The sequence below is a fragment of the Aspergillus welwitschiae genome (genome assembly GCF_003344945.1).
Source record: "Aspergillus welwitschiae strain CBS 139.54b unplaced genomic scaffold BDQ94scaffold_14, whole genome shotgun sequence".
Lineage (NCBI taxonomy): Eukaryota > Fungi > Ascomycota > Eurotiomycetes > Eurotiales > Aspergillaceae > Aspergillus > Aspergillus welwitschiae.
In genome coordinates, this window is record NW_020798708.1 from 412,940 (window position 1) to 438,188 (window position 25,249).

The 25,249-nt window shown below is 50.3% G+C and overlaps 8 protein-coding genes across 8 annotated transcripts; 6 read left to right on the forward strand and 2 right to left on the reverse strand.

Annotated features, from left to right (window-relative positions):
* Positions 1–7,300, forward strand: BDQ94DRAFT_169947 (putative sensor histidine kinase/response regulator; the record flags this gene model as incomplete). Its single annotated transcript, XM_026771383.1, has 6 exons — positions 1–2,918; positions 2,970–4,157; positions 4,225–4,702; positions 4,755–4,821; positions 4,906–5,235; positions 5,283–7,300. The coding sequence occupies 6 exons, from the start codon at positions 1–3 to the stop codon at positions 7,298–7,300; spliced, it is 6,999 nt and encodes a 2,332-aa protein (XP_026626901.1).
* A 551-nt stretch (positions 7,301–7,851) lies between these two features.
* Positions 7,852–9,113, reverse strand: BDQ94DRAFT_27185 (allantoicase). Its single transcript, XM_026775379.1, has one exon. The coding sequence runs from the start codon at positions 9,019–9,021 to the stop codon at positions 7,948–7,950; it is 1,074 nt and encodes a 357-aa protein (XP_026626902.1). The 5' UTR covers positions 9,022–9,113; the 3' UTR covers positions 7,852–7,947.
* A 77-nt stretch (positions 9,114–9,190) lies between these two features.
* Positions 9,191–10,329, forward strand: BDQ94DRAFT_142839 (uncharacterized protein). The gene has a single exon (XM_026766106.1). It carries the CDS (start codon positions 9,205–9,207, stop codon positions 9,658–9,660), a length of 456 nt encoding a protein of 151 aa, XP_026626903.1. The 5' UTR covers positions 9,191–9,204; the 3' UTR covers positions 9,661–10,329.
* Positions 10,330–10,430: 101 nt separating this feature from the next.
* Positions 10,431–10,758, reverse strand: BDQ94DRAFT_142840 (uncharacterized protein). Its single transcript, XM_026766107.1, has one exon. The coding sequence runs from the start codon at positions 10,725–10,727 to the stop codon at positions 10,482–10,484; it is 246 nt and encodes an 81-aa protein (XP_026626904.1). The 5' UTR covers positions 10,728–10,758; the 3' UTR covers positions 10,431–10,481.
* A 4,782-nt stretch (positions 10,759–15,540) lies between these two features.
* On the forward strand, positions 15,541–16,590 carry BDQ94DRAFT_159211 (F-box domain and ankyrin repeat protein; the record flags this gene model as incomplete). The annotated part of the gene is made up of 3 exons (XM_026769047.1): positions 15,541–15,770; positions 15,836–16,086; positions 16,145–16,590. 3 exons carry the CDS (start codon positions 15,541–15,543, stop codon positions 16,588–16,590), a joined length of 927 nt encoding a protein of 308 aa, XP_026626905.1.
* A 1,257-nt stretch (positions 16,591–17,847) lies between these two features.
* BDQ94DRAFT_178388 (intradiol ring-cleavage dioxygenase) lies at positions 17,848–18,881 on the forward strand (the record flags this gene model as incomplete). The annotated part of the gene is made up of 2 exons (XM_026773118.1): positions 17,848–18,475; positions 18,531–18,881. 2 exons carry the CDS (start codon positions 17,848–17,850, stop codon positions 18,872–18,874), a joined length of 972 nt encoding a protein of 323 aa, XP_026626906.1. The 3' UTR covers positions 18,875–18,881.
* Positions 18,882–22,214: 3,333 nt separating this feature from the next.
* BDQ94DRAFT_169952 (putative acyl-CoA:6-aminopenicillanic-acid-acyltransferase) lies at positions 22,215–23,467 on the forward strand (the record flags this gene model as incomplete). Its single annotated transcript, XM_026771384.1, has 3 exons — positions 22,215–22,271; positions 22,346–22,558; positions 22,829–23,467. The coding sequence occupies 3 exons, from the start codon at positions 22,215–22,217 to the stop codon at positions 23,465–23,467; spliced, it is 909 nt and encodes a 302-aa protein (XP_026626907.1).
* Positions 23,468–24,316: 849 nt separating this feature from the next.
* Positions 24,317–25,099, forward strand: BDQ94DRAFT_169953 (uncharacterized protein; the record flags this gene model as incomplete). Its single annotated transcript, XM_026771385.1, has 3 exons — positions 24,317–24,337; positions 24,409–24,462; positions 24,533–25,099. 3 exons carry the CDS (start codon positions 24,317–24,319, stop codon positions 25,097–25,099), a joined length of 642 nt encoding a protein of 213 aa, XP_026626908.1.
* Between the last annotated feature and the right edge of the window lie 150 nt (positions 25,100–25,249).

Genomic DNA, 25,249 nt, shown 5'->3' on the forward strand with positions numbered 1-25,249 from the left:
ATGGAGGACAGCCATATACTGGGTGACGACCTGCCACTCCCACCGGCACGCCTTTTCGAGAGGTTGGGACATTTGCCTGGATATACATGGGATCAGACTATTGAGCCGTTTCATTCGACATATAATCACTGGCATGTCTTTGGCCTCCGGCATGCCGCAGAGTCAGATGTCTCTACACCTGCCGCGACCTCCTCGGGCCCATCTAGCCTGGCTCGCAATTCCCCGCGAACCGAGTCCCGCCCTCCGTTTCGACATCACTGGAGAAGCAGCCTAAGCGAATCCAGTAGTGAGCTCTCTCTTTCTCGCATGGATCACGAGCCAATATGGATCCCAGTGCTAGCTCGAGTCTCGTCTCACGTTGTGAGACTAGAGCGCGAGTTCCATATGCTCAGATCTATTGTGCAGACTTCCGATCCAGACTGCAACCATACTATACGTCCCATAGACCTTATACGTTTGCCCTCCGACCCGGGTGATGCAGGCCCTCTCCTCGTGGCTATCTTTGAATCTCCCGGCCAGAATATGCTGCGAGAAATGGTCGCCTTTGGCCCTGCCTGGTTCGCGGCCGGTGGTAGGACTGACAGCAATGAGCCGACCCCGGGAGAACAAGTTTCTCTTGCCACCTTTCTCGATTTTGCGATTGGGGCATGCGATTGCTTGGAACTTCTACACTACGGCCTCAAAACGGTCCATGGCGAAATCCGCGGGGATGCCTTCCATTTCAATCGAGAGGCAGGGTCTGTGAAGCTTACCAACACGGGGAATGGTGCTAGGTCTTTTGATAATATTCTGAGCGAAGGCTGGTCATCCCTCTCAAAAGAGCTTGGTGTCAAGAATAAACTACAATTCATCGCTCCGGAACAAACAGGAAGAATGCCTACGGAGCCGGATAGTCGAACTGACATTTATGCCTTGGGCGTGCTTTTCTGGACGATGTTGGTTGGTAAACCAGCCTTCACGGGCAGCGACCCTGTTGAAGTCGTGCAGAACGTACTAGGAAAGAAGCTACCACCGCTCTCAGCCAAGAGAATGGATATTCCGGACGCAGTGTCAGCTGTAATCCAGAAAATGACACAGAAGGCTGTCAATGAACGCTACCACACAATCTCATCTGTCAAGCGGGATCTGGCACAGATCTCCCAGTTGCTTGGGGATGGCGATAGTGAAGCATTGAAAGATTTCCAGATCGCCCAGCGTGATGTGTCATCCTTCTTCACGCTTCCCTCTCGGATGTTTGGGCGGCGAGAGGAATATGAAAAGATAACTAACGTCGTCGAGAAGGTCCATAGGCGCCAGCAAGCTGCGTATGCGAGAGCAGCCGCTCAGACCTCTAGTGGAGTAGGATCCAACTCCTCGGTCTCGGACGGCCGGGTTGATAGCTTTGAGATTGCATCTGGCTCGAGCGACTCAGGCTCCTTCAATCTTGCGTCCAGGGCAGCTTCCAACGGTGGCCCTTCCAACTTAGGACGCGTATCTACTCACGAATCTCTGCACAGTACGGATTCTTCTCCCTCAACTCCTAAACCCGGTGACTCATCAGGTAAACCCAAGAGTCCTGTGGAGTCTCGCGCATCCTGGGAGAATGTAGACAGAGATGGCCATCCTTCTGCTGGAACAAGCACGCAGAGCCATGGTGATTCGATCGGATCTGTTGCCAGGCCGAAGGCTGCACACAAGGTTCGTCGCGCAGGAAAATGCGAAGTAATTACCATAAGCGGTGCAGCTGGCATTGGAAAGACAGACCTTTTGAACCGTGTTCAGCCCGCAATTCGTAAACTTGGATATATCGGTATAGCCCGTCTGGATCGCGCCAGGCGGATACCGTTTGAACCTTTCGCCAAAATTCTGGCTAGCCTTCTCCGCCAGATCTTCTCTGAACGTGATGTCACAACTGAGTACCACAATAACATCCGCACTGCGTTGAGACCAATGTGGCCGACATTACACCGTGTGCTGGAACTCCCGGAGCAGCTCATGTCTTCCGGAGGAAATGAACGACAAATTTCCCCCAGACTCTCAGCAGCGCAACATATCTTCAAGGAAGTTTCGACCAAGGGCGAACCATCCAAGCGCGTTGCACTTCCAAGTCTGGATCATGGTCAAAGCTCTGTGGACTTCTTTCTATCCAATGCTGCACTGAAGAACATGCGTTTGATGGAGACATTTTTGGAGATACTGCGGACGCTATCCCAGTACAGGTTGATATGCGCATGTGTGGACGATTTGCATTATGCCGATGACGAGACCCTGGAGTTGATTATGAACATCGTGAAAGCTAAAATTCCATGTGTGTTGATACTCACGAGCCGAAAGTCTGAGTTGGAGTCGAATATAATCAGGCCTCTTTTCGAATCTGAGAATCCCAGCGTGACGCGCGTGGTACTCAAGCCTCTTGGAGAGGAAGAGATTATGCAAATCGTGGCCGCTACAATGCATCAGGAACCCAACCCGATGTTAATCCCGCTCGCCGCTGTCATACAAGAGAAGAGTATGGGCAACCCGTTCTTTGTCCGGATGATGCTCGAAACCTGCTATAGCAAAAATTGTATTTGGTATTCGTGGAAAAATTCTGTGTGGGAATTCGACCTGGATCGGATCTTCACCGAATTTGTGGCTCCTAGGTATGGCGAGGGGCTTGGACTAGGGTTCATCGCAAGGCGTCTTCAGGAGATCCCGGCAGCTGCCAGGTCCATAATGGTCTGGGGCGCATTGCTAGGAAGCCCGTTTGCGTTCTCTCTGGTACAAAAACTTCTTACAAGCGAGTTCTTGTATTCCAGCGAGGACGATGAGGCTGTAGACCTCACCTGTCCTCAGAATGCAAATCTAATCCGACAATCTGAAGCCGATATAGTTGTCGGTCTGCAGTATCTGGTGCAAGCAAACCTGATCATTCCGGGAAAGACGGATGATGAATTCAGGTAGGTGCTCCTGATTGAATTCATTTCGTGTCCACTAACTAGTATCCTTAGATTTGTCAATGATCGATTCTCGCAAGCGGCCTTGTCGTTGACGGAGGGACGGAACGTGGAAAAAATGCACTTCATCATATCCCAAGCAATGATGAAGTACTACCATGACGGGCGCAGTCGATACGCAATGGCGCGACATGTGGCTCTGGCGTCCCGGATAATCAAGTCTCGTGTCGTAGAAAGACTTGAGTATAGAAAGATCTTGTGGGATGCGGCGCAAACCGCTGCGCAATCGGGTGCGCGACCAACAGCGCTTTGGTACTTCCGGCACTGCATCACTTTCCTTCAAGACAATCCTTGGGATGACAATAACGCTGATGTGTACTACCGGGAGACTCTGCGTCTGCATATTGCTACGGCTGAAATGTCATGGTCCCAAGGGCATAACACGGAAGCTCTGGACTTGCTTGATAAAGTCTTCGAACATGGAAAGAGTGCCGTGTGCAAATCACGAGCTTGGATCGTGAAAGCCAAGATCTACGCTCAGATGGGTAACCACCTCCGGTCGATGGATTCACTCCTTACGTGCCTGGAAGAGCTTGGTGTACATCTACGAGAGCCTACGACCTATGACGAATGCGACGATGCCTACCGTAACCTTCGCGCATACCTCGAGCAAGCGGACTTGGAAGCTATTGTCCGTAAGCCCGTCAGCAAGGATGTCGACATGATCACTATTGGAGAGGTCATGGCTGAGGCGATGGCTGTCACGTACTGGGACGATGCACTGACATTCTACCGGATGGCCATTGAAATGATGAACCTACATCTTTTCAAAGGCGGTTTTGTGCAAATTTCCATCGGCTGTTCGCACCTGGCGATGATCTCGTTCAGCCGATTCAGGGACTTGGAGCTCGCCGTGAGGCTGAGCGATTTCGCGCTCACTCTCCTTGAGCGGTGTCCCGAACAGTGGACCCAAAGTCGGGGCTCTATTGTGCATAACCTTTATGTCGGCCACCTGCGTGTTCCATTGTCCTCGACGCTCCCGAATCTTGAGGCCTCTGTTGAGACATCCTTCTCGATGGGTGATCCGTACATCACCTTAATCAGTCTGTCGTCGATGGCGATGACAAGACTGTATCTGGGCCATGATATGGCTCAGGTGGAGGCATTCTGCAATGAAAGCCCGGAAGATATTCCCGACTGGGTCAATGATACTCGGGGAGGCGCTAGTCTGCTTGCAGTTAGGTAAGGTTCCCTCGTCTAGTCTAGGAGCACGGGAGAATATGTCACCTGCTAACAGCCTTGCCTATAGACAAGTTGCGCGTGCTCTGCAAGGTAAAACGGCATGTCGCTCTCCTGATACTATCATGTCCGATGAGCACCATCACACGAATGAGTACATCGCTTTCCTGGACAACAATGCCAGTAACGCCGACCGGCCGCGGGACATTTACTGGGGCCTTGCAATGATTCCGCTTTTTGCATATGGACATCATACCAAGGCTATACAGCTGGGCATGCAGATGATGGAGACTATGCCCAGACTGTGGTCTGCTCGTGTTTCATACGTGGTCTATTTCTATCTCGCCCTTTCTCTTCTGACTCTTCACAACGAGTACCCTGCTCGCGGGTATCTTGACGGAAGCCTGCATACGGTCTTGAAGTATAAAGCCGAAGTGGATTTTGCGCGCAGTGCTTGCGATGCCAATTATGGAATGTGGTCCTTAATATTGGAGGCACTGATATGCGAAGTCCGGAATGACCATACTTCCGCGATTCAATCCTTCGAAGTAAGTTGCAGGACTGCCCGGGATGGATTGAAAGAGAAGCTAATCAGGCCAGGCTGCAATCGATCATTGTCAGATTCACGGGTGGCCCTTGGAAGAAGCGCTTGCTCTAGAACTGCATGGTATGTACACCGACGTCCCAAATCGCAGTACTTTTTGGGGGAGGGGTTACCCCCACGTCTTGGCCCAAATTAACTTTCGAATAGGAGAGTTCTTGATCCGTCGCGGTGCCAAAAGGGCGGCGCGTTCTGTCATGCAAGATGCAATTGCCGCATGGGCCGCGATAAGCGCCGTGGGCAAGGCGGCGCAGCTGACCGAGAAGCATGAATGGCTCTTGAAAACCGCCACATCTTCGAGGAATGTTGACGCTGGCTGTCAAACCGTGGACTCGCTGCTCGGAATCAACCGCAATACCGGCCAAGAACATATGGGAGTAGCACAGAATATGGAAGAAGATGACAGAAAACAACGCTGGATAGAACAGAATGGTGTTACTACCGGTGAGCGTTCTTTCGACATATCTGGCGTCGGTCTTGGTAAGCTAAACTTCTTGACACTTGCGAGCCGTGCTAATATGAAGCAGATATTATTGATTTGTCAAGCATCCTCGAATCTAGCCAAGTGATGTCTTCGGAGCTTCAGATCGACAAACTTCTGACGAAGATGATTGAGATTGTTTTGGAGTCCTGCAATGGCTCAGACTCTGCGGTCATTGCGACCAATTTCGATAACAACTTCACGGTCGCTGCGGCTGGGGACTTGGAGAAAGGACAGAAGTCTTTCGTAGACGGCCTTCCGTTTTCCGAAATCGAGGATAAGATGGCGCATCAGATCTCTCACTATGTCATGCGCACTAGGGAGGAAGTTCTCGTTCACAACGTCCTGGAGGATGAGCGTTTTTCGAACGTCAATGAGGGATACCAAGCCAGGTATCCCCTTGGGCGGTCCGTGATCGCATTGCCTATCATGCAGGCCGAGCATCTGCTCGGTGTCATCCATATTGAAGGCAAACCGAATTCATTCACCCAGCGCAATGTTGTGGTCCTCCACTTGCTCTGCAACCAGATTGGTATCTCGCTTTCCAATGCGTTGCTCTTCCGGGAAGTGCGCAAGGTTAGCGCTACCAATGCTTCCATGGTGGAGGCTCAGAAGCGCGCACTTGCCCAGGCTCGCGAGGCGGAGCAGAAGGCTAAAGTAGCCGAGGCTGAAGCAAAGCACAACGTGAAGCTGAAAGAAGATGCAGCGAAGGCCAAGTCCATATTCTTGGCTAACATATCTCACGATCTACGCACACCGATGAACGGCGTTATCGGTTTGTCGGAACTACTTAAGGGTACCAAGTTGGACAGAGAGCAGGACGAATACGTGGAATCAATCCGTGTCTGCGCTGACACGTTGCTCACACTCATCAATGATATCCTTGACTTCTCCAAGTTGGAAGCTGGCAAGATGAAGATCTCTACCGTACCCCTCAATATCCGAGAAACAATTTCCGAGGTGGTTCGCGCACTTCGCTATACGCATCGCGATCGCGGTTTAGAGACAATCGAGGACCTTGACAAAGTCCCACCAGAACTTGTGGTCCTCGGAGACCCTGTTCGCTTGCATCAGATCTTCATGAACCTTCTCAGCAACAGTTACAAGTTCACCCCCAAGGGATCTGTGACTGTGAGAGCCAAAGTTTCCCGGGAAGGCAAGGGGCGTGTCCGTTTAGAGTGCTCCGTATCCGATACAGGAATTGGAATTTCAGAAGAACAGAAATCACGGCTGTTCCGGCCATTTTCGCAGGCTGATAACTCCACGGCGCGGTCATATGGCGGCAGTGGGCTTGGATTGAGTATCTGCAAGGCAATCATTGAGGACGTCCTAGGCGGCGCTATCTGGCTCGATTCGACCTCAGGCGTTGGAACCACCGTGACGTTCCATCTGGCATTCAACAAGGTGAAAGACGCTGCCGCCAAAGCTGCTAAAAACAAGGCCGCCAACCAGGTGGAGAACAAGGCTCCGGTTCCTACCGCTCGAGACTTGACCATGGTGCCTCGGGATCAAATCCGGGTCTGTATCGCTGAAGACAATCCGATTAATCAGAAGATTGCCGTCAAATTTGTTAAGGGGCTGAATCTTCAGTGTGAAGCTTACAGCGATGGGCGGCAGGCGGTTGAAGCCCTCCGAACCCGGTCCCGCGAGGGTAACCCGTTTCATGTGGTCCTGATGGATGTGCAAATGCCGACTCTCGACGGTTACAACGCGACTCGCGAAATCCGGAAAGACCCAGACCCCAATGTCAACGGAGTGTTGGTCATAGCCATGACGGCGAGTGCCATCGAGGGAGATCGCGAGAAATGCCTTGGTGCCGGAATGAATAACTACCTGCCCAAGCCGGTCCGATCTACGATATTGAGTGAGATGCTTGACCAATATCTTGCGCCAGTGCCAGCATATACAAGGACGCGACTAGTGAACCGGGAACGAGGAAGTGTGAGCACTGAGGCAGGGACACCACGGAGCCACTCCATATCGCCTAATATTGACGGCCAAGCCACCGCTGTGACGCCGGAGGAAGAGAAGCAATTGCAAGAGCGGCAGCCCACAGTAAATTAGTGTCGTGGTGCCTCCTCCCCGCCTCTACAATGGCAAGCCTTTGCCATCCCTCTGGGTCAGCAGTAGCCCGAGAACTACTCCCGTCAGCGACGCGCCTGTGATACCCTGCATGTTCTGAGCGATTTCCTATCGACGTTGCTGCGTTGCTCATTCTAGATTGTACTTTGCGATTTATACCTTGAAAAGCGTACGGGCTGAGCGTTGTTCCGTGTCTTGCTGGTTCATGTCCTTTTAGTTCTAAGCGATGATGATGAAGCATATGATTGATGATACCAGCAGTTGAGGCTCCATTCTTGGTCTCTTGCATTTTGGTTACCTTCGTCTGTCCGATGTACTCCTTGTGCTTCATAGTGATGTCTCCTTCGGCGTTGTTTCTGTCTATCACATATATCTCTGGCTCGCGTGCCCTGTTTTTGCTATCTGTATGTCTTGGTGATACCGTGATTTTTTCCATCTCCTTTCAGTTGAGTCTACGAGGGGATGAAGAATACCAGGGTCTGGCGTTTGGATGATTTAGAGATATTATATTTATATCTTTGGTGCAAGAATTGCAAGTTTAAACTAGCAGTCATGTTCATTCTTAGTATCTAACTTACTAGTAGCCATTTCACACCTCATTTTATTTCATTTCCAACATCCTCCAGCAATCAAGCAGCAACAGCCTTCCGCTTCCCAAACACCCTCAACCGCTTGACACCTCCATCCGGCACCAACGTCAACTTAACATGCGTAAACGCCCTCGTATCCTCCCCACCAGCAGCCAAATCCTGTCCCTCAAAAACATGCTCCGTATCCGCCCGACAAGGCCTATCACCCTTAACCAACTCCACCCAACCGGGATGATCATGCGTAGGCTCCTCCTCACCCTTCACACTCCCCTCAACAAGCCCATGCACGCGCACCTCCCTAGGAAAGTTCCCCCTGAAATCCTTCGTATCCACCACCACCTTACTCACACTCCCCACCAACCCCAACTTCACAATCGCCCAATCAACATGACCCTTAGCCCTGGACCTCGCCGTCTCCCACCCATCCCCCATATCCTTACCCCTCCCAGGCAACAACAAATTCGAACACGGCGTGAAATGCTGATCCGACGCGGCCAGCGCCACACCCCCAACAAGCGCAGAACTCAATTCCTCCTCACCCCCCTCCACCTTAACATCTCCCGGAATCGCCTTCCCGTAGACCCTCAACCGTCCAAAGCCTCCATCGGGATACATCAACAACCGCACATGCGTGAACGCCTTGCCGTGCACCTCGGGGTCCAGCTTCCACGCGCGCCGCTGCGACGGCCCGCACTCGACGGGCGGGAGAATCGTCGTCCAGCCAGTGTACTTCTCATCGGCGACTTCCGAGTCCGGAGTGTTGGGCGCGTAGGTCGCTTGCAGGGAGGCCTTCTCGCCGTAGTTACCGATGAAGAAGCCGGTGTTGACTTCGACGCCGTAGATGTGGGCGCTGGAGACGCCCAGCTTGATCACGGCCCAGTCGTAGGGGGCGGGGTTGTGGCGGCGGGTTTCCCAGCCGTCGTACCAGGCTCCTGTGTGGATGAAGACGCCGGGGCGGTTGATGGGAGGGGTCGGGGTGAGGAGGTTGGAGGCGGCGGCGAAGTATTCGTTGGAGCAGGAGAGGACGGTGCTGTTGAGGGCGGAGGAGGCGAGGTTGGTCGTGTGGGCGAAGGTGGAGTCGATTTGATCGGCGGGGATGTAGTCTGAAGACATGGTGGGTAATTTCTTTGGTATGATATCTTTTACTCTGGGAAGGTTTGAAAGAAGAAGTAGGAGAAGAAGATATGTGAAATGGTATGAGGAGAGAAAAGAGGCGAAAGTAAATTCAGGAGGGAAATATGAGGTTTAAGTAGGGACGAGGATAGAAACCAAGAGTAATGAAGGGGAGTTAGTTCAATGATAAGAGCTTCTGCCCCGCCGATTACTCGATCTTATCGCTTCATCCGCAATTTCTCCCCCCACCTCATTCTTCTCTATCTACTTTGCTCCCTTCTATCTTCTATATTATTCTACTCTACTCTACTTAGTCCCTTCTCCTTCCTATCACCCTCTATCTCCTCATCTACCAGCAACCATCCATTCAGATCAATTCACCCATTTTCCCTACATACAAACCCCATCACCATCACAACACCATCCCCAGACCTGCTTTCCACCTCCATCAAAACCGGGTCCCTCCCCAATTCCAACCCCACCAGAACCACCCACTCACTTCCACCGGGTCGGAGCTCTCCGACACCCCTCGTCGCCCTCTTCCGACCACCACAACTACAATCCTTTTATGTAACAGCCGAAGAGGGGGGGGAGGGAAATCCAACATCAAGTCAATTCCAATCCAATTCACCCGGATAGTCCTCGTCTCTACGCATATGACTCACACCTCTACCACCACTACATATCCGATCGGAGAAATAAGCGGGAGTGACAGCAAAGCGAAAGCGAGCAATAACCCAACTGGGGCATAAGTAACTGGGGAATTAACGGAGCCGGCTCGCTCGGCTCTCGGACACCGCCTCCCCCCCTTCCTTTCTAACTCGCATGTGCAATGGAATCAATGGAACAATAGGCATGCAATATTTAGAGTTGATTCTGCTGTCGCGTGCCCAATGTACGACCTGAGTTGGTGATGATTGTACTCCCTTCGGTGCTTGGGTTGGGTTTGGTTTCCCCTGGGACCCGTACGAGTGGGTGTGCTGGACTGGAACGGCACGTTACCGTTGCAATGGGGCTAGCTTGTTCAATTGGGTTGGGTTACATGCTTGACGTCGAGGGGAAGGAGTGCTAATTTGGTGCTACTGCGGCTAGACTAGATGGCGTGCATTGGGTGCGTGAACGTGTTCCCTTCGAGATCTGAGTACGTACAGGGCTGGTCAAGGAATAATGGGCACTAAGAGGCCCGACAGCAGAGGAGAAAAACAACAACGAATTAGACAGAGAGAGAGAGAGGAAATAACATTTAGATGCAAGTGTCCAGCAGGCTAAAAAGAAAGATGAAGAACAAGAACAAGAACAAGAATGAGAAACATGATTCACGGGCCGTTTAAACACCCACAGCTGGGTTGTCTCGAAACTCGAAACAACAACCCAAAGCTTCGTGAATCTACATCTAACGAAACGCCCCATAATGATGCTCTCCCAATTAGCTCTCATGCTGATGCTGCTGTGGTCTTATGCTACCTCGTGCCCTGTGTGGCGAGGTCCTCCAAGCGCTTGTATCGCCATTGAAATTGCGCCAGCTGGTTCCTCTCGGCCGGTGTCATGCTACCACCGTTCTTTTCCTCCCTCGAGTGCTGGTGCATCTCCCAGAGCCTCAACAGTCTCGCTTGATGTTCCGAGATAGAGACCAGATTCGGATCTCGCGACGCCATGCGCTCTTCAGCTGTCGCATGGTAGGAGAGCTTGGCGCGGAAGAGCGCCATATCGATCTCATCGTACCTCACTCCACGCCCTTCGGGCATGCCAGATTGCTGAGCGGCTTTCTGTGGCATGATTGTGATAGACCTCTTAGCAGCGACCAGGAACGACTGTGTTGGTATTTATGGGTCGTAGACTCAAAGCCAGCGAAGGCGAGTGGTGCGTCTGTAGGAGTTCACGTAGATGTCCAATGGAAACTATAACAGAATGATACTATAGGCTTCCTTGTGAAGGTATAATCAAGACAGCTATAGGGTGAAAAGGTCAGAGTGGTTCCATACCGCAGGCTGTGGCGCGCTGACCTTTATAGCTTGATTCTCGCCTCCCGTTGCAGCTTCTCCTAGGGGTATCCAGTGACAGCCATCAAGGTGATACCAACGATGCCATCAGATGCACCTGTTGCCAATGACGCTGCGAAACAGAAAACAATAACCGATCACTAAATGTCGCTATAAAAATTTTCACCGTATGTGCTGTTCTTCCACCTGCTTCCGGCCCGTTTGTGTAGGCCACCTCGTGATGATCGCGGCAAACCAAACCCTGGCGAACGAGGGCTTCTTTCGTTCCTGTTTGGGATGAGTTGTGGAACCCTCTGGATGACACTGGCGCAACCACTGTCGGTCTAGGGAGTGGGATGCCCAAGCCTTGCAGAACTTTCTTCCTTTCTAATCTTGTCTGGGTATCAGTTGGTTCCAGCAGAGGTCGGTGAGTATCGAGGTATCAGAGGCAGTCCAGGCCGCACTGACAACGGCAATCCTTAGACCCTGTATCTGGTGTGGTGCTTGCATATGTAGTGATATGTAAACACACATGAACACTACTGACAGTTGACCGTGCCGCAAGCGCACCCGAGGCCATGCGTCCCGTTTGTTACACACCCAAGCAAGGTAAGGACATCAAAGGCTGCCGAAGAGGGAGAAGATGCTCGCCCCTGAGAGGCGAAACCCTAAACAACCGGCTCTTCCCACAAATAGATAATCAAAATGCATCCATCCACTATGACTCCAGCTACCCCTTTTCCGCGAAAGAGATTCTGAACGTTGCCAAGGAAGCGCAGAGTTTTACCTGGGATACCCGCGTCGTGGAAGGCAACCGCTTCGTCGCCTTTGGGGACTGTCTGACAGTTTGTTTTCCTTCATAATCCCCGATTCGTAGCTTCTTCCGAGGGTATGCAAGTAGCCGCTGGGTGTGTTGTTTGTGTAACGCTCTGTGGGAATGACGGGCTTTAGAATCCGAGCGCAAAAGCAAGGGTACACGATCGGTGCAGAGATGGAGTATCACCAATTTATTTGCCTTCTAAGTAAAAGCAGGGAGTATGGCCCTTAGCTGTACTGGGCCCGCTTTTCAAAAAAGGGCGGCTAACACTACTCGAAAATCCCGACGCCGTTGGCCCCGTTGGCCCCTATGGACCTGAGACCGGCTTTCCTTTCCCTGCAATTAGATGCATGGTTCATGCCTCCATCCGTGCCTGTTGATCATGCGGACCGGTGCTGCCAACGGGCTCCTTGCCGGCATAGTGCAATAACATCGGAAGTATATGAGGACTAGAATTCAGGGAGCTTGCGATGCTTGGCCTAGTTGATGATCATGTACGTATTTTGTTCCTCAGTTCATGGTGGCATGTGGCAAAGGATCCTGGATGCTTGCCCAGATCGGACTGTCCAGAGTGAACCTATGAACGGATGCACATAAGCATGAGTGTGGCATGTGACTTGGAGAATGTAGCATATATGATGGTAGCCTGGGGTTTAGTTAGAGGAACAGTAGAGGCTTTGAAAGTGCTTGTTGAATACACAAGGTGAGGTCAGATATGTGGTGTTACTGAAGAAGCTATGCCCAGATAAGAACTTTAAGTCCAAAGTCTCCCGTCAATCGGCGCTTGGATAGTGGTATTGCGCCTGATTTGTCTGACACCAGCTTCTGAACAAAATCTACACCATGCTATTTAGCCTGCTTTTTGTAGTCAAAAACCTTAGCCTTTTCTCTGTTCACTTCTGACTGTGCGTAGCTGTATACGACTCATGTATTGAGGATCATACGACCATGACCAGTGTATTTAACGCAAACTGTGACCCATGATGCCTGGGCAGGCCTTGTGCCGTCGTGAAGAGAGAGTAGCAGCATCCACGCCATACAGGCTGTGCGTTGTGGCGCCCAATACTGCCAAGAGCGTCGTATTGGTGAAAGTAAAGAGGAGGTGGCCAGCAACACTGCGACACTGGTCTGGTCGCCTGCTCAACAAACGGCCAGGATGTGCTTGTAGGAGAACAGAACAAAACTGCTGGCAAGCCATGAGTTGGCTGAGTTCTGTCTCCAAAATTGGTAAACATAACTACCTTCATGACTGTAAGGGAGACAGCATGCACTGCCGTGTAGCCGACAGCTACTGAACCGAAGCTATTGCATAGAACCCCCACGCCCCAAGATATCCAACGAATTCACCTTACCAGTGATCGCCAACTAGAATTAACTTTATCGAGATATCTGTTGCGAGCACTCGCAGGACCTTCTCATCTTTTATATCAAGAGGACACTATGCAGCTAGTGATAATTAAGCCTCGAAGCCTGATATCGTGGTCAAGGTATGAAAGAAGGTTAAAGACAATTGTAGGTAGCTCGTTTCGGGAACAGGATACGAGCCTTAGCTATCATTGCACAGAGCCGGCTCTAGCTTCCCGTGTCTGATGTTGTAATAGGGCGATTCGGGCGGCAGACCATATATCGAGTGTGACACGGATGTGAGTCGGAGCATGGCTTCCAGAATATAAAAGTAGAATCTGCTGGAAACTCTAAATGCCTGGCGCATTTCAAATATTGAAGCCATGGTTGTCGTCATACGGACACTGCAGACCGCATTTTGCTGCCATTGAACTGACTGATGCAAGGCTGATTGCCTAGCATCGAAAAAATGTATGAATCAAAGTCTTTGTCGCCTGCTACCAATGAGAACACACTATGTTAAAACGTATAGGTACTTGTGATCTCAGACTGCCATTCAAGCCCATTCCTCACCAGTTAATGACAGCTAGTAGGGTCGATAAATTAGACATATTGGCTGTTTGATGAGTTGACTGAGTCGTTCACTGCCAGCGTCATGTCCTTGATGCATAAGCATCATGACTACTAATAACTGCCCGACCGTCACTGCAGCTGGCTCGTTGCACCTTTGGGCAACAGGCAATGAAACATGCGAAGACCAGTCCATGTGCAAAGAGGGCGGCCATTCCTGAAACATGGTGTCCCTGTCTTGCTTCTGTTTCCGGAGGCTTTATCGACGTGGTCTCTTCTTAGTTTACATCTTGACCCTGTCGAATGCACGACACCGCAAGGCTTGCTATGGAAGGAATCGCCTCCCCGTATGTGACCAGAGCATCAAAAGACAGGCCAGTGTCTCACAATGATGCAGTTGTCGGATCAGATCAAAAAGAATGGCTTTTCTGCGTTACACAGCTATCCATTCCCGCCAGGTGTAGTGGTGGCCCAAGCTGCTGCCTTGTACCACGCACATGTTGAGATTCTCACCAGAGACGCCTGCTCCTTACAGAGATACTGCTGCCCTGGGGTGTTTTATATGCTGCCTTCGGAGATAAGAACGCGGACCAAGTATTGGCCTAGACCCTTTAGGGGTAAAAGACGTGGCGATTGGCTTTGGCTTATGTCTCGAACGGAATGGCAATCATCAGCGGTACTGCAAGTCAAGTTTCAATTAATGCAAGGTCTGGGGCCAGGCGAAGTATTCTTTTTAGGGACTGACAGTGACTCGAGTGGCAAAGATATAGTTAGGACGTTCTTTCCAAATTAGAGGTTGGCATTTTGCCTATGATTTCTGATTAGACTTATGCTATCCGCTTCCCGTGGATGATTTTGGTGGGTTGGAGAGCCGGAAAGAAGTTAAGCTGGAAGGATCGTGGAGGAAGTCTCTCGGGAATCAAGAATGGAAGGAGCTATGCCGGGCACATGACCGATACTCTGACGTTCATCAAAGCCTTCCCATCGTTTAAGAAGAGCGCTACAAGACATAGATTATTGGTCTTCATCATGTTTGCACCGTAATGTTCAACTTTGACCAGTTTCAATAACTGTCGACGCGCTAACCGCTAGAACAAAGACGATGTAACGCGTATATTCGAGCCGCCGATGGAGAGATGGAAAGGTAGATACCTGTCGCAAAGTAACGCCAGGCGCATGTATGAAGGCCGTCAAGGAACCTACAATATAGATCTGTTTCTTAAGATTAGAAGGGAGAGCAGTAATCAGAAGCATACCACCAAAGATTAATCACTATAAATTTGGGAATCAGGCCGTGATTGAGCCAATTGAGTCTGATACGGTTGTTGATCGTGTTACTATCAGAGCAGAGCTATTCTGGTCAGATTGGCAGGGATGATCGGTGAGTGATAGGATAAGCTCCGGTTGTGTAGGAGAAATGGAAGCCCTACTCACTGAATCCACAGATGTGATATTTCGGCCATACTTAGTATAGCCATATAAGTACTTCGGTTTGTCATCGATGATGGCACGCCTCCTACTTCCGAAGATTGTGGATCTATCACCCGACCCGGTCAATATTGACGGTCAGCAATGAGAGTGTGAAATAAAGGCGCTGAAATATCCTCATGTTGTTCAGTTTCGACAAAATCAACATGTTTCGTCTTCTCATCTGGTGGGTCATACCTGTTTTGGTAAAGGTGATTGCGGCACTGGCCGGCCCTTAATCAACTAGTCTCCAACTGAACTAAAATAAGCGCTTGTTCCTTTTGAATATATCCAGAACATCATACCATTTTAACAGTCCCGGACCTTGGATTTCCGCTATAGATGCACCTCGCTCATCTCCCAAATGAGACTCTTCTCGCCATTGTCTCCTTCCTTCGCCGTCAACGGGACCTTTACGCCCTTGTGAGAACTAATCGTCGGCTCTATTACCTCCTTAGAGATGTTCTCTATGACTATAACTGTCGCTACTACCATGCCTCGGCTCTGATATTTGTTGCAATAAGGGGTGACTTGTATCTAGCTGGCAGACTCTTCGACGAACTTAAGCCGCTGTGGGCAAGTCTCATCGTCTGCCACACCCCGCACGACGCAAATGGGCATTGCTCGGCAATGAAAGAAACTCCGACGTGAATTCCGGGTCTGATAGCGAGCTCATCGATTCAGCAGAGTCACCAGATAGTGATGATGAGGATATGGTCCAAATGTTCAGCTTTGCCGATATTGCACGCCATCCCTCACGCGCGGCGAGGTACAGTACCACAGATATCGTCATGAATAAGAAAGCACTACTTGCAGGTATTCAAGCCGGACAGAAGGATATGGTGGCATTGCTTCTGGACCATGGTGCACAGCCGAACTTTTATCGGGGTGTCGGCTGCCAAATACCTATTTGGCTTGCATATGTTGCCGGAATATCCTCCCCCAGACGTTCCACCACTCTTTCTGGCCGTTCAGTGCGGTAACGAAGAGCTCGTGGAGTGTTTGTTGAGCCGGGGGTCTGAACCAGATCGAAATAATTCCTCGCCTTTATACCGAGCTGTTGCTGATGGGAGAAAAGACATTGTGCTTATGTTGATGCAGGGCGGAGCGGCGAATGTTGAGAGCTCCTTGAAATTGGCGGCGCAGCGGGGAGATCAATCAATGATGGAATTCATGCTGGGGCATGGTGCCCGGGCTGATCTATGTGGTGCTGCCGCGCATCATGTGGCGCTACGCAAAGGTGATGATGATATGGTTTGTCTGTTGAAATCAAAGGGAGCCCCTGCTTACTATCTGTGGGAGCCGAAGGATGACTGGGACGAAGAAGAAGGGGATGGAGCTAAACGTGAACTGAAGTTGTATGGTTGCGGACGGGGCATGCCTCAGTTCTAGATGAGGGCTGAGGACATCTTGGAAACACTTCGTCGTTGGGAGCAGCGGGGAAATGAAGGTAACCTCCAAATCAGGGGTGTACTATCAATGGTATGGCTCACACCGGATAGGTACTGATGAGGTCCGCTTATATTTAGGCCCTATATGTAGCGAAAACCTCATGGCGGGCCTTCTTCTAGAAAGTAGACCAGTCGATGACAACTGTTAGTGATTGGACTGACTTCCATGGCTGGGAATTGACTAGTGGATCGTAGAGCACTGAGTCTTTCCGCAGAACTACGATTTCCAGCTTCGGGAATCGTGTCTCATCTCAACAATTTACAAATATGACGACAAGCAGAATCTGATCGAATCACGCAAAGATAAGCAGAAGCTGCCGTTCACATCGACGTGGGAAGACTGGACCACAACGGGGCTGTTTCTGTTGCTCATTCTTCCGCTTACTCAGACAATTACAGGCCATGGTTGTTAGTTATCCTACCCACATCTATAACATCGCTATCAGCTCCCGCCATCTCCGAAAAAGTCTGTTCCCCATGGTACCGATTCTTAATTCTCCACTCTTGGCAGCTTCACCCCAGAGGAGTTCTATATACTGCTGAATCAGCGGGATGTTCGGAGATCCACAAGAAGTTAGTGTGTTCGAACAGCGCCGATCAGTTTAAAGCACCCTGGATCCTCCAATAATCTTGAACCCTTTATTTGTGCAGCCTAGCCATGAGACATGTTCCACACTACTTGACCTCAGCACTGCTCCTATCTTGCAATATCTGTCTAGGATGGGGTAGTTGCGTAATGTACCAAGCCCAAGACTTCATGTTTTCTTCCCGGCGGATGAAAGCGCCAAGGCAGCTCCTCCACGAGAGGACCCATGAGGTGGCCTTCATTACGAAGCTACGGCAATTGGAGAAGATAGGTCACTGCCCCTGGTGATCTATACCTTGCAGAGATATAGATGCCAAGATAATGGCGACATCTTGCCCCCGTTGATGTGGTCAAGGGTCGGTACCAGACGGAGAGTCCACTGAGGTTTGCCAAATTGCCAAGGAAGCATGCTCTATCTACTGGCTGTTACAATCCACAATTAGATGGCCAAGTGCGTTGAAGGAGGCAATGAGAGGATATCATTCTCCGTGCGCTTGTTTGACTCCGCGAGGCCAGTGAAGACGCGTCTATATAAAGCCACCAAACCCCCGTCCTCGGAGTCAACAGCATAGCTCGGTTCACCAACGACTTTCTCCCAATATCCCTTTCAAAATGCACTATTCCAAGCTCTTTCTTACTGCCCTAGCGGCGGGCACTGCAATTGCCCATCCGGGTCCGCACGACATCCTCCCTCGTGCAGAGATCCAGCGCCGCAGCGACATGGCCAAACGATGCGCCAGCCATGTTGGGCGCTTCAACCAGCGTCGCATGGCCAAGCGAGGCATGCAGAAGCGTTGGGAGGGATCCGGCCATAATACTACATTTGAGATAACCACCGAAGCTCCCTACTACGAGACCATCCAGAACAACACCTGCGTCCTCACCCCGGAGGTCACCCGTGGTCCCTACGTCTGGCCTCGCTCCCAGACCCTTCGTCAAGACATGACCGAAGACCAGCCAGGTGTGCCCCTATGGCTCGATGTGGGAGTTTTGGACATGGCCACCTGCGAGCCATTGCCCAACGCCCTTCTCGACTTTTGGCACTGCAACGCAACGGGTTCCTACTCCTCGTTCACGGGTCTCTCCCCCAACACCCCCTTCGAGACCCTCCTTTCTGAGATGAACATTACCGATTTTGAATTGGGAGTCACGGACCTGCACACGGACGATACTACCTGGCTGCGTGGTATGTGGCCGACGAACGAGGAGGGCGTTATGGAGATGAAGACCATATTCCCAGGTAAGTCACTTTCATTGCCAATATAGCTACATGAACTTACTGATATGTAATGTAGGCTTCTACGTCGAGCGTGCCATCCACATCCACGCCCAGGTTCATACTGACTGGGTCGTTCGCGAAAACGGCACTATCATCGCCAGTAATACCGTCAGTACTGGCCAGCTGTATTTCGAGGAGGAGCTTGAGCAGAAGATTATGAGTATGGAGCCTTATGTGTCTCACACTCAAATTAACCGGACTACCAATGCCGAAGACTCGGTGTACCCTGAGGATCTCGAGGGCGGTTATAACCCGGTTGTGTCTGTTGTTCCTGTGGATGAGAACGATCTGTCCCAAGGCCTGATTGGATATATCACAATTGGTGTGGACACGACGGCGATTGAGACGTTCAGTAAATAGACTAGATGTGGAATTTGTGTATAGATCCATAGAGTCAGCATAGATAGCCTCGAATAGACATAGATGGGACCTTTACCACTGTTTGACATGATATAAGACACATCCAAAGACACAACACGAGCCAGAAAAGCAAAAGAAAGACTTCATGTATGAACGTGAACCTGAAGCAACAGACAGAATGCTGCTCGGTCATACCATACCATACATACCATACCACCAAACCATCCCTGCTAGATCCAAGTCCATGCGCATTCTTCAACCGGAAATCAAGCTAAACTTCGGCCGATCGACTTCTCACCCGACCCTCCTGCACCCAATTCGTTTCTTACTAAAGCTCACTACCCTCCTATTCAAAGAAAGACATACAGTGTCCAGGATGTATTCCGGTCTCGGGCATTGTTTCATCCTACGACTCTTTATTGGATGGATAGCATAACTTACGGCTGCACGACTCCGCTGGCCAATTGGTTGGCCTGAACCCATAATAGCCGCACTCGAAGCATCGAAGCAGCCGTTAGTGGGATCCATACTTGGTCGAATGTCACCTCACGCGCATAGGCATCCAATGGTCCAACCAGTTCGATCAACTTGAACTTGCAGCGGTGAGAATTCCAGACACTTCTGTGAGTATTTCTACTAAGAAAAGTTTCGATTAGCTGGTCTCTCTGTAACCTCTCTACTCAGGCTGGACATTGCGCAGCCTCAACCCTTTCGCAGCAGGAAGTATTACTCCCTGCTATCCTCAGCTGCAACATCCCAGCACTGTTCATATCGCAGGAAGTCAATTGGCCCGGCCGCGAAGGGGTGTGAGTTCCGGTCACACAAATACGAACTACTACACCTCCTCATCTGTCTTACTGTGTACCCCGGACAACTGCCAGTGGCACTACACTAAGATAAGGGGATCCAGCGGACTGACTGGCAAGGCGCCACTGGCGTGCTACCAAGCTATCACTGTGGTGTTTTCTAAACGCTTCAGCATCATTCAGGCGGTCGAGCCCTGAGGCCCGGCCCGCCTAGTAGTAAGTCCAGGACAATCCTATCAAAATGAGAGTCTGTCTTAGCTCAGCACCTCTCTATGCCGTTATGTTAACTCATGCATCAGCTCAACAACACGGGATCGTCCAGAGTCCGGTTTCTTGGTTCAAATGTATGCCCATGTTGCTGTAGCAGCGTGCCGTGGCGGTTAGAGAGCCAATAGCAGGTTACTAAATCAGTTACGGAGTACTAGTAGTATACGGCTTTCGATTCTTGAGCTTATGTTTTCCGAATCCAGATAAATTTCATTGACTGTGTCAGGTAGTACTTTTTTGGTACTTTTTAAGGTTTCTGGCTCATCTTCTCTTTCGTTCCGTAACGTCCACCAAATACTAAATTAGGGCAGGCCACGCACCGGCCAGGTCTTTGCTGAATCAATTCTTCACCGGGGTGCCAGTATCCATCGTAGACAATTTTTCTCGGCTTCTAGTACTTGTGCGATCTCATCTGTTTGGGTTACTATGATTGTTGAGACATTTACTGTAGCCACACATCACCTGACCCGTCGCCACCTCTGCCTACGTGGTTGCTGACTATCCCCAGTACACACACACAGTGAGAGAGAGAGAGAGAGAGAGAACTAGATAGATCATATACATACAGCTGAGTCCGCCACTGTCCTTTGCCTTGAGAATAACTTTGCTTTAATTACCAAGTAGTGTAGTTGCTAGATTCATGATCAGATGTCCAAATGCTGCCAAACTACTACAAAGCATAGCTAGTGGCCACCCACCACTTGTCTGTACATAAAATCTAACTTTGGATATACAGTTACGCTAGTACCAGTTATATTTTCTACCGCCAGGTGATCCCACTCGTGCTAGTGTATGCTAAGCAGATACTACTATAGCTTGTAGGTAGCTTAGCGCGTAGAGTGCCTATCGACCTACGGTCCGGTCCGATGAGTGAAAGAAGAGACGGCGGGCATGCAAGGATTCAGATCCTGCTTAGGTATTAGCACCACCTAGATACTACCTCGTAGTTTGGGATGCAGTCAGGAGTCGGTAATGGAGACAGATGACTGGTGGTCGAACTTCGCTTAACGCTTGCTACCGGCTTGGCATACCTCGTGAGACTAAGTTGAGGAGCCCGTGCAGCTGCAGGGTTTGGTGGATTTCTCGAAGCTAAAACCCCCAATTATACTGACGTGTCTTTCCTAGTCATGAGGCAGGTAAGGCGGGGGACGGAAAGAGAAAGCCGCTGGAGACTAGTGCGTTGTGTAGTAGCGACAGCAATGCCTGTGGTAACCCTGTTCAGTCGTGCGAGCTAGGATAGATCAAAGTGACAGGGTATCTATCTGGGCTCTGTCAGTCTAGACTACTAAGAGCCAATTCGGCTGCAGCTTGAGGTTGGTTGCACAAAAGCAAGGCGGGACTCAGGCCATCCTAGACCCGACGAAGAGAGAAAGTCGGGTCAGATTCCGTGTCAGCCGGAATGGAGGTTGTCATCGTTGGTGGCGCAGAGCCAGCCAATCTGGTTTAGAATTGGCTTTAGCTTGTCGTTCAGATTATAGACGGGTATGTCATTTCAGGCACAGAACAGATTCATAGTCATCTTAACTTCGGCCGAGACTTGAAGCTAACGGTTTTGCGGGAGCGCGTGTGGAAGCTTTGGAGTGATTTGATTTTGTATTTTCTGAATGTAAAAGCAGGCCTATGCTGACATTAATCTCTGCCAGATGCATCGTGAGAGATACACAGCAGAAACACTTGTCTCAAGTTTCGGCAGCGATGTGTTATCATGGTGAGTGTCCAGGCCTATAGTTATTTCACTCATCCCAATGTGACCGGCCGGACAACGTTCTTCTCACTGAGTAAATAAGCCAACGATTATTGATCGTGTATTATGTACCGACTTCAAGAAGAATTTATCAACTATCACGGATGGCTGCTCTATAGGAAGGGATAGTTCCAACGGTCGATACGAGGATCACCGGTCAACTGGACAAGTGGGGCAGGCATGTGGAGCGGGTGGGTTGGGTTGGTGGAGATCACGACAGACCCCAGTTGTTTAGATAACTATACCGAGTAGTGACATGGATCTTTTTGGATAGACATCCTTAACAATGCCATAGTAGTTGGTATTCCCATCGTGAGTAGTCAACCTTAAATCTCCGAGGTAAATGTCCGGATCGCCACTTCCCCGCAGCATTGCTCTACTTAGCCGATAAGCCTATCAATTCAACCCCGCCATGTTGATAAGACGGACTTTCACAAACAGGCCGTCCCCCCAATTCATTCAGACTCCCAAATCTCCGTAAGCTTCTCATCCTGCGAGTGTAACATCAGCTAAACTGCACGAAATGTATTCCAAAGTTGAAGAGCCACCCAAACTGGTCCTCACCGGCACCCCAAGAGAGGTAAGTACTAGCAACACCCTTGGACCATTTCCCGGCTTGGAATCCGGTAACTAAGTGTCTCGTAACGCACGCAGATTGGGTTCCATCATGGGTCTCGCCTTCGGCCGCAAATAAGCAGCCAAATCACCATCTACGAAGAGATGTTCCAGGTGAACTGTAATTTGTCTTGGGATGCAGTCCGGCGGCAAGCAGACCAATTTGCGGCCACAATCCAGCGCGCCACCCCCCACCTCTACCAAGAAATGGAGGGAATTGCAGAGGGTGCAGGGGTCGACCTTCTCGACATTGTAGCCTTGAACTGTCGAAGTGAAATAACTTTTGGCAAGTTCACAGACGGGTGCACTAGCCTTTCATGGAAGAGAAACGATCAGTGTCGTATTCTTGCCCAGAACTGGGACTTTACCACCACGATACAGAAGAATATTGCGCTTATGTAGATTGAACAGCCTGGAAAACCAACCATTCACATGGTCACCGAAGTGAGTCACCCCTCATGTAAATTCCGGATGCACTTCTTCACTTTGCCAATTTAATTTCAGTTATTAAGTGTGAATTAGGCTGGCATCGTGGGTAAAATCGGCTTCAATACTGCCTGTGTTGGAACCTGCCTCAACGCCATTCGTGCTCATCCTTGTGTTCCATCCAAACTGCCCATTCACGTTGCGCTGCGACTCTGTCTGGAAAGCACATCGGTCGATGAGGCAGTGCAGACGCTGGAGTCCCTGGGGGGTGTGGGGTCCAGCCAGCACATCTTGATTGCTGATAGTAAAAGCTCGCTGGGACTGGAACTATCTCCCTTGGGAGATGTACATCTTCAGCCGGACGAGTATGGTATGGTAGCACACACAAATCACTTTCTAGAGAATCGATTTGTGTACGAGCCACCATGGTTGTCTGGTTCGCCGATACGATTGGCACGGGCCCGGGAACTGACCCGTGAGCTAATCAGGGATGGAGTGCTCGAAGAGGATGCCATTATCGGGCAGGTGCTCAGGGAAAGAGTATTTTCTGACACTTACAACGCCCCCCAGTCGATATCCTGTCAGGAAGACATGGCCAGGCACCCAATTTCGCGATCGTCGACTCTCTTCAATATTGTCATGCGCCTGCAGCCGGAGGCCCTAGGGGCAGAGGTGGTCATTGGACGACCAGGTTCCGGAGAGGAGAGTGACCTGCTGAAACTGCCTTTCCACTAAGCAAATGCAATTCCCAATCGGGCAGGGAAAGAGGACTAAAGACGGAAGTGAACTTTTGGTGATGGCTCTGGATTTTTAAGGCCGCCATAGTTAATGTTTGTCAATACTATGGAATATCCCGATGCTTTTTTTAGGAATACCTACGGAACTTGCCCACGCAGGATCGGGAGAATCCTACAATGTTCAGTTAATTCAACATGCATTCTCCTCTATATAAGAAGGCCCCTTCTCCCACTCGAGTCCATTCAGCATTCCAGTCATCTATATAAATCTTTGTGTTCTACAAGTACCCCGGACTATCAACCCTAGTTCACGATTGGTCACATCCCAGACGGGCCCCCGTGAAGGGGGCCCGCGGCAGGACACCGAATCACGGCCCTTGAACATACTATCACTTTTCACTCGCCTGAAGCGTGTTGGTCTTGTTACATGCAGTGATGATGTCGTCGAGCAAATCACTGGGATGATTCACTGTGTCTTGTAGTGAACGGGAAGATGATTGCAGCCTTCCTTGGGGCATAAATAGGTCCCAAAGTCCAGGGAGAACGTGTTCTTCTTCATATCCCAAATCTCCACACAGTTTTATACTGTCTACACTGTTCTTCTCTGAACGGTTGCTGATACTGTCCACACTGTTCTTCTCTGGACGGGTTGCTCTCTTGAATGCTCTCTCGACTGCCTTCCTGATCCCTCTTTTGAATGCTCTCTTGATTGCCTTCCTGATCCCTCTCTTGAATACTCTCTTGATTGCTTCCCTGATGCGTTTCTGATTGCTCTCTCGAATGCTCTCTATATTATTAGTATTTACGTTTACACCCTCTAAGCCTTCTCTCTCTTCTGCGTCCCAAAATGGATAGCGTTACCGAGTCTGTAAGTCCTTCATCGGCAGATATCCCCGTTTCATGGTCCCCCAGTCCTGATCTAGTTCTCCCTTGCCCTAGAAGCGTTTGACTCATTCAACTCTCCAATCTAAGACGGACAGCACTGCTGAGTCGGTAGGTCCTCCTCGACACATATCCCCTTTCGTCTTGTGCAAGTCCTGATTCCAGTTTCTTCTTAAACTAGAAGAAATTGGCTCAAGCATCTCCTTGCGTGGTCACGACAGATCAGGCCTCGCCCAGACAGAGTGAGAGCAACTCGGCCAATGATAGGTCAAATGATGGCCTATATACGTGCTGGTCAACCTACACGAATGAAGGGCATATCGCGAGCTCTAGCGCCGAAGGTTTCCTGACCAGAGGATTGCTCGACCCTGACTCCGAGGAAGGATCACCCTCTGTTTCTTCTGCGAGTAGTCACTATGGAGCTGTGGCCAGTACTCATAGGGGAATACTACCCTTCTTCAGTGAGAGGACTGAATCGGAAGCCTCCTCGCGCAGTGACTACTATGACGATGTCTCCAAGGGGGAGCCGGAGGGGTCCGAATTCGGTGGGTCTGAATTCGATGATATGAGTTATGACAATGATGACTGGTCCCGATCTGGCGACGGGGATTCTGAGGAGTGGGAGGACAATGGGCAACAAGACTTGGAGGTTAACCCGCATCTTAATGAGCGCTTCTCCAGAGTCGTTCGTTCTCCTCCCATGCGCCATAGTCGTCCGCTCCCTGGCCAGGGTAAACGTGGCTGCTAGGTACTTTGCTTGTACCATCCTTGGGGTTCTTTTCTTTGGTCGATATGTTGGTGTATATACTTTGTTTGCTCTTGAGGGTTGCTATCTCTGCTCTACTTTGTTGGCGGTTGTTCTTTTGATTCATTTTCTCTCTTGTTGTTCCACTACAGA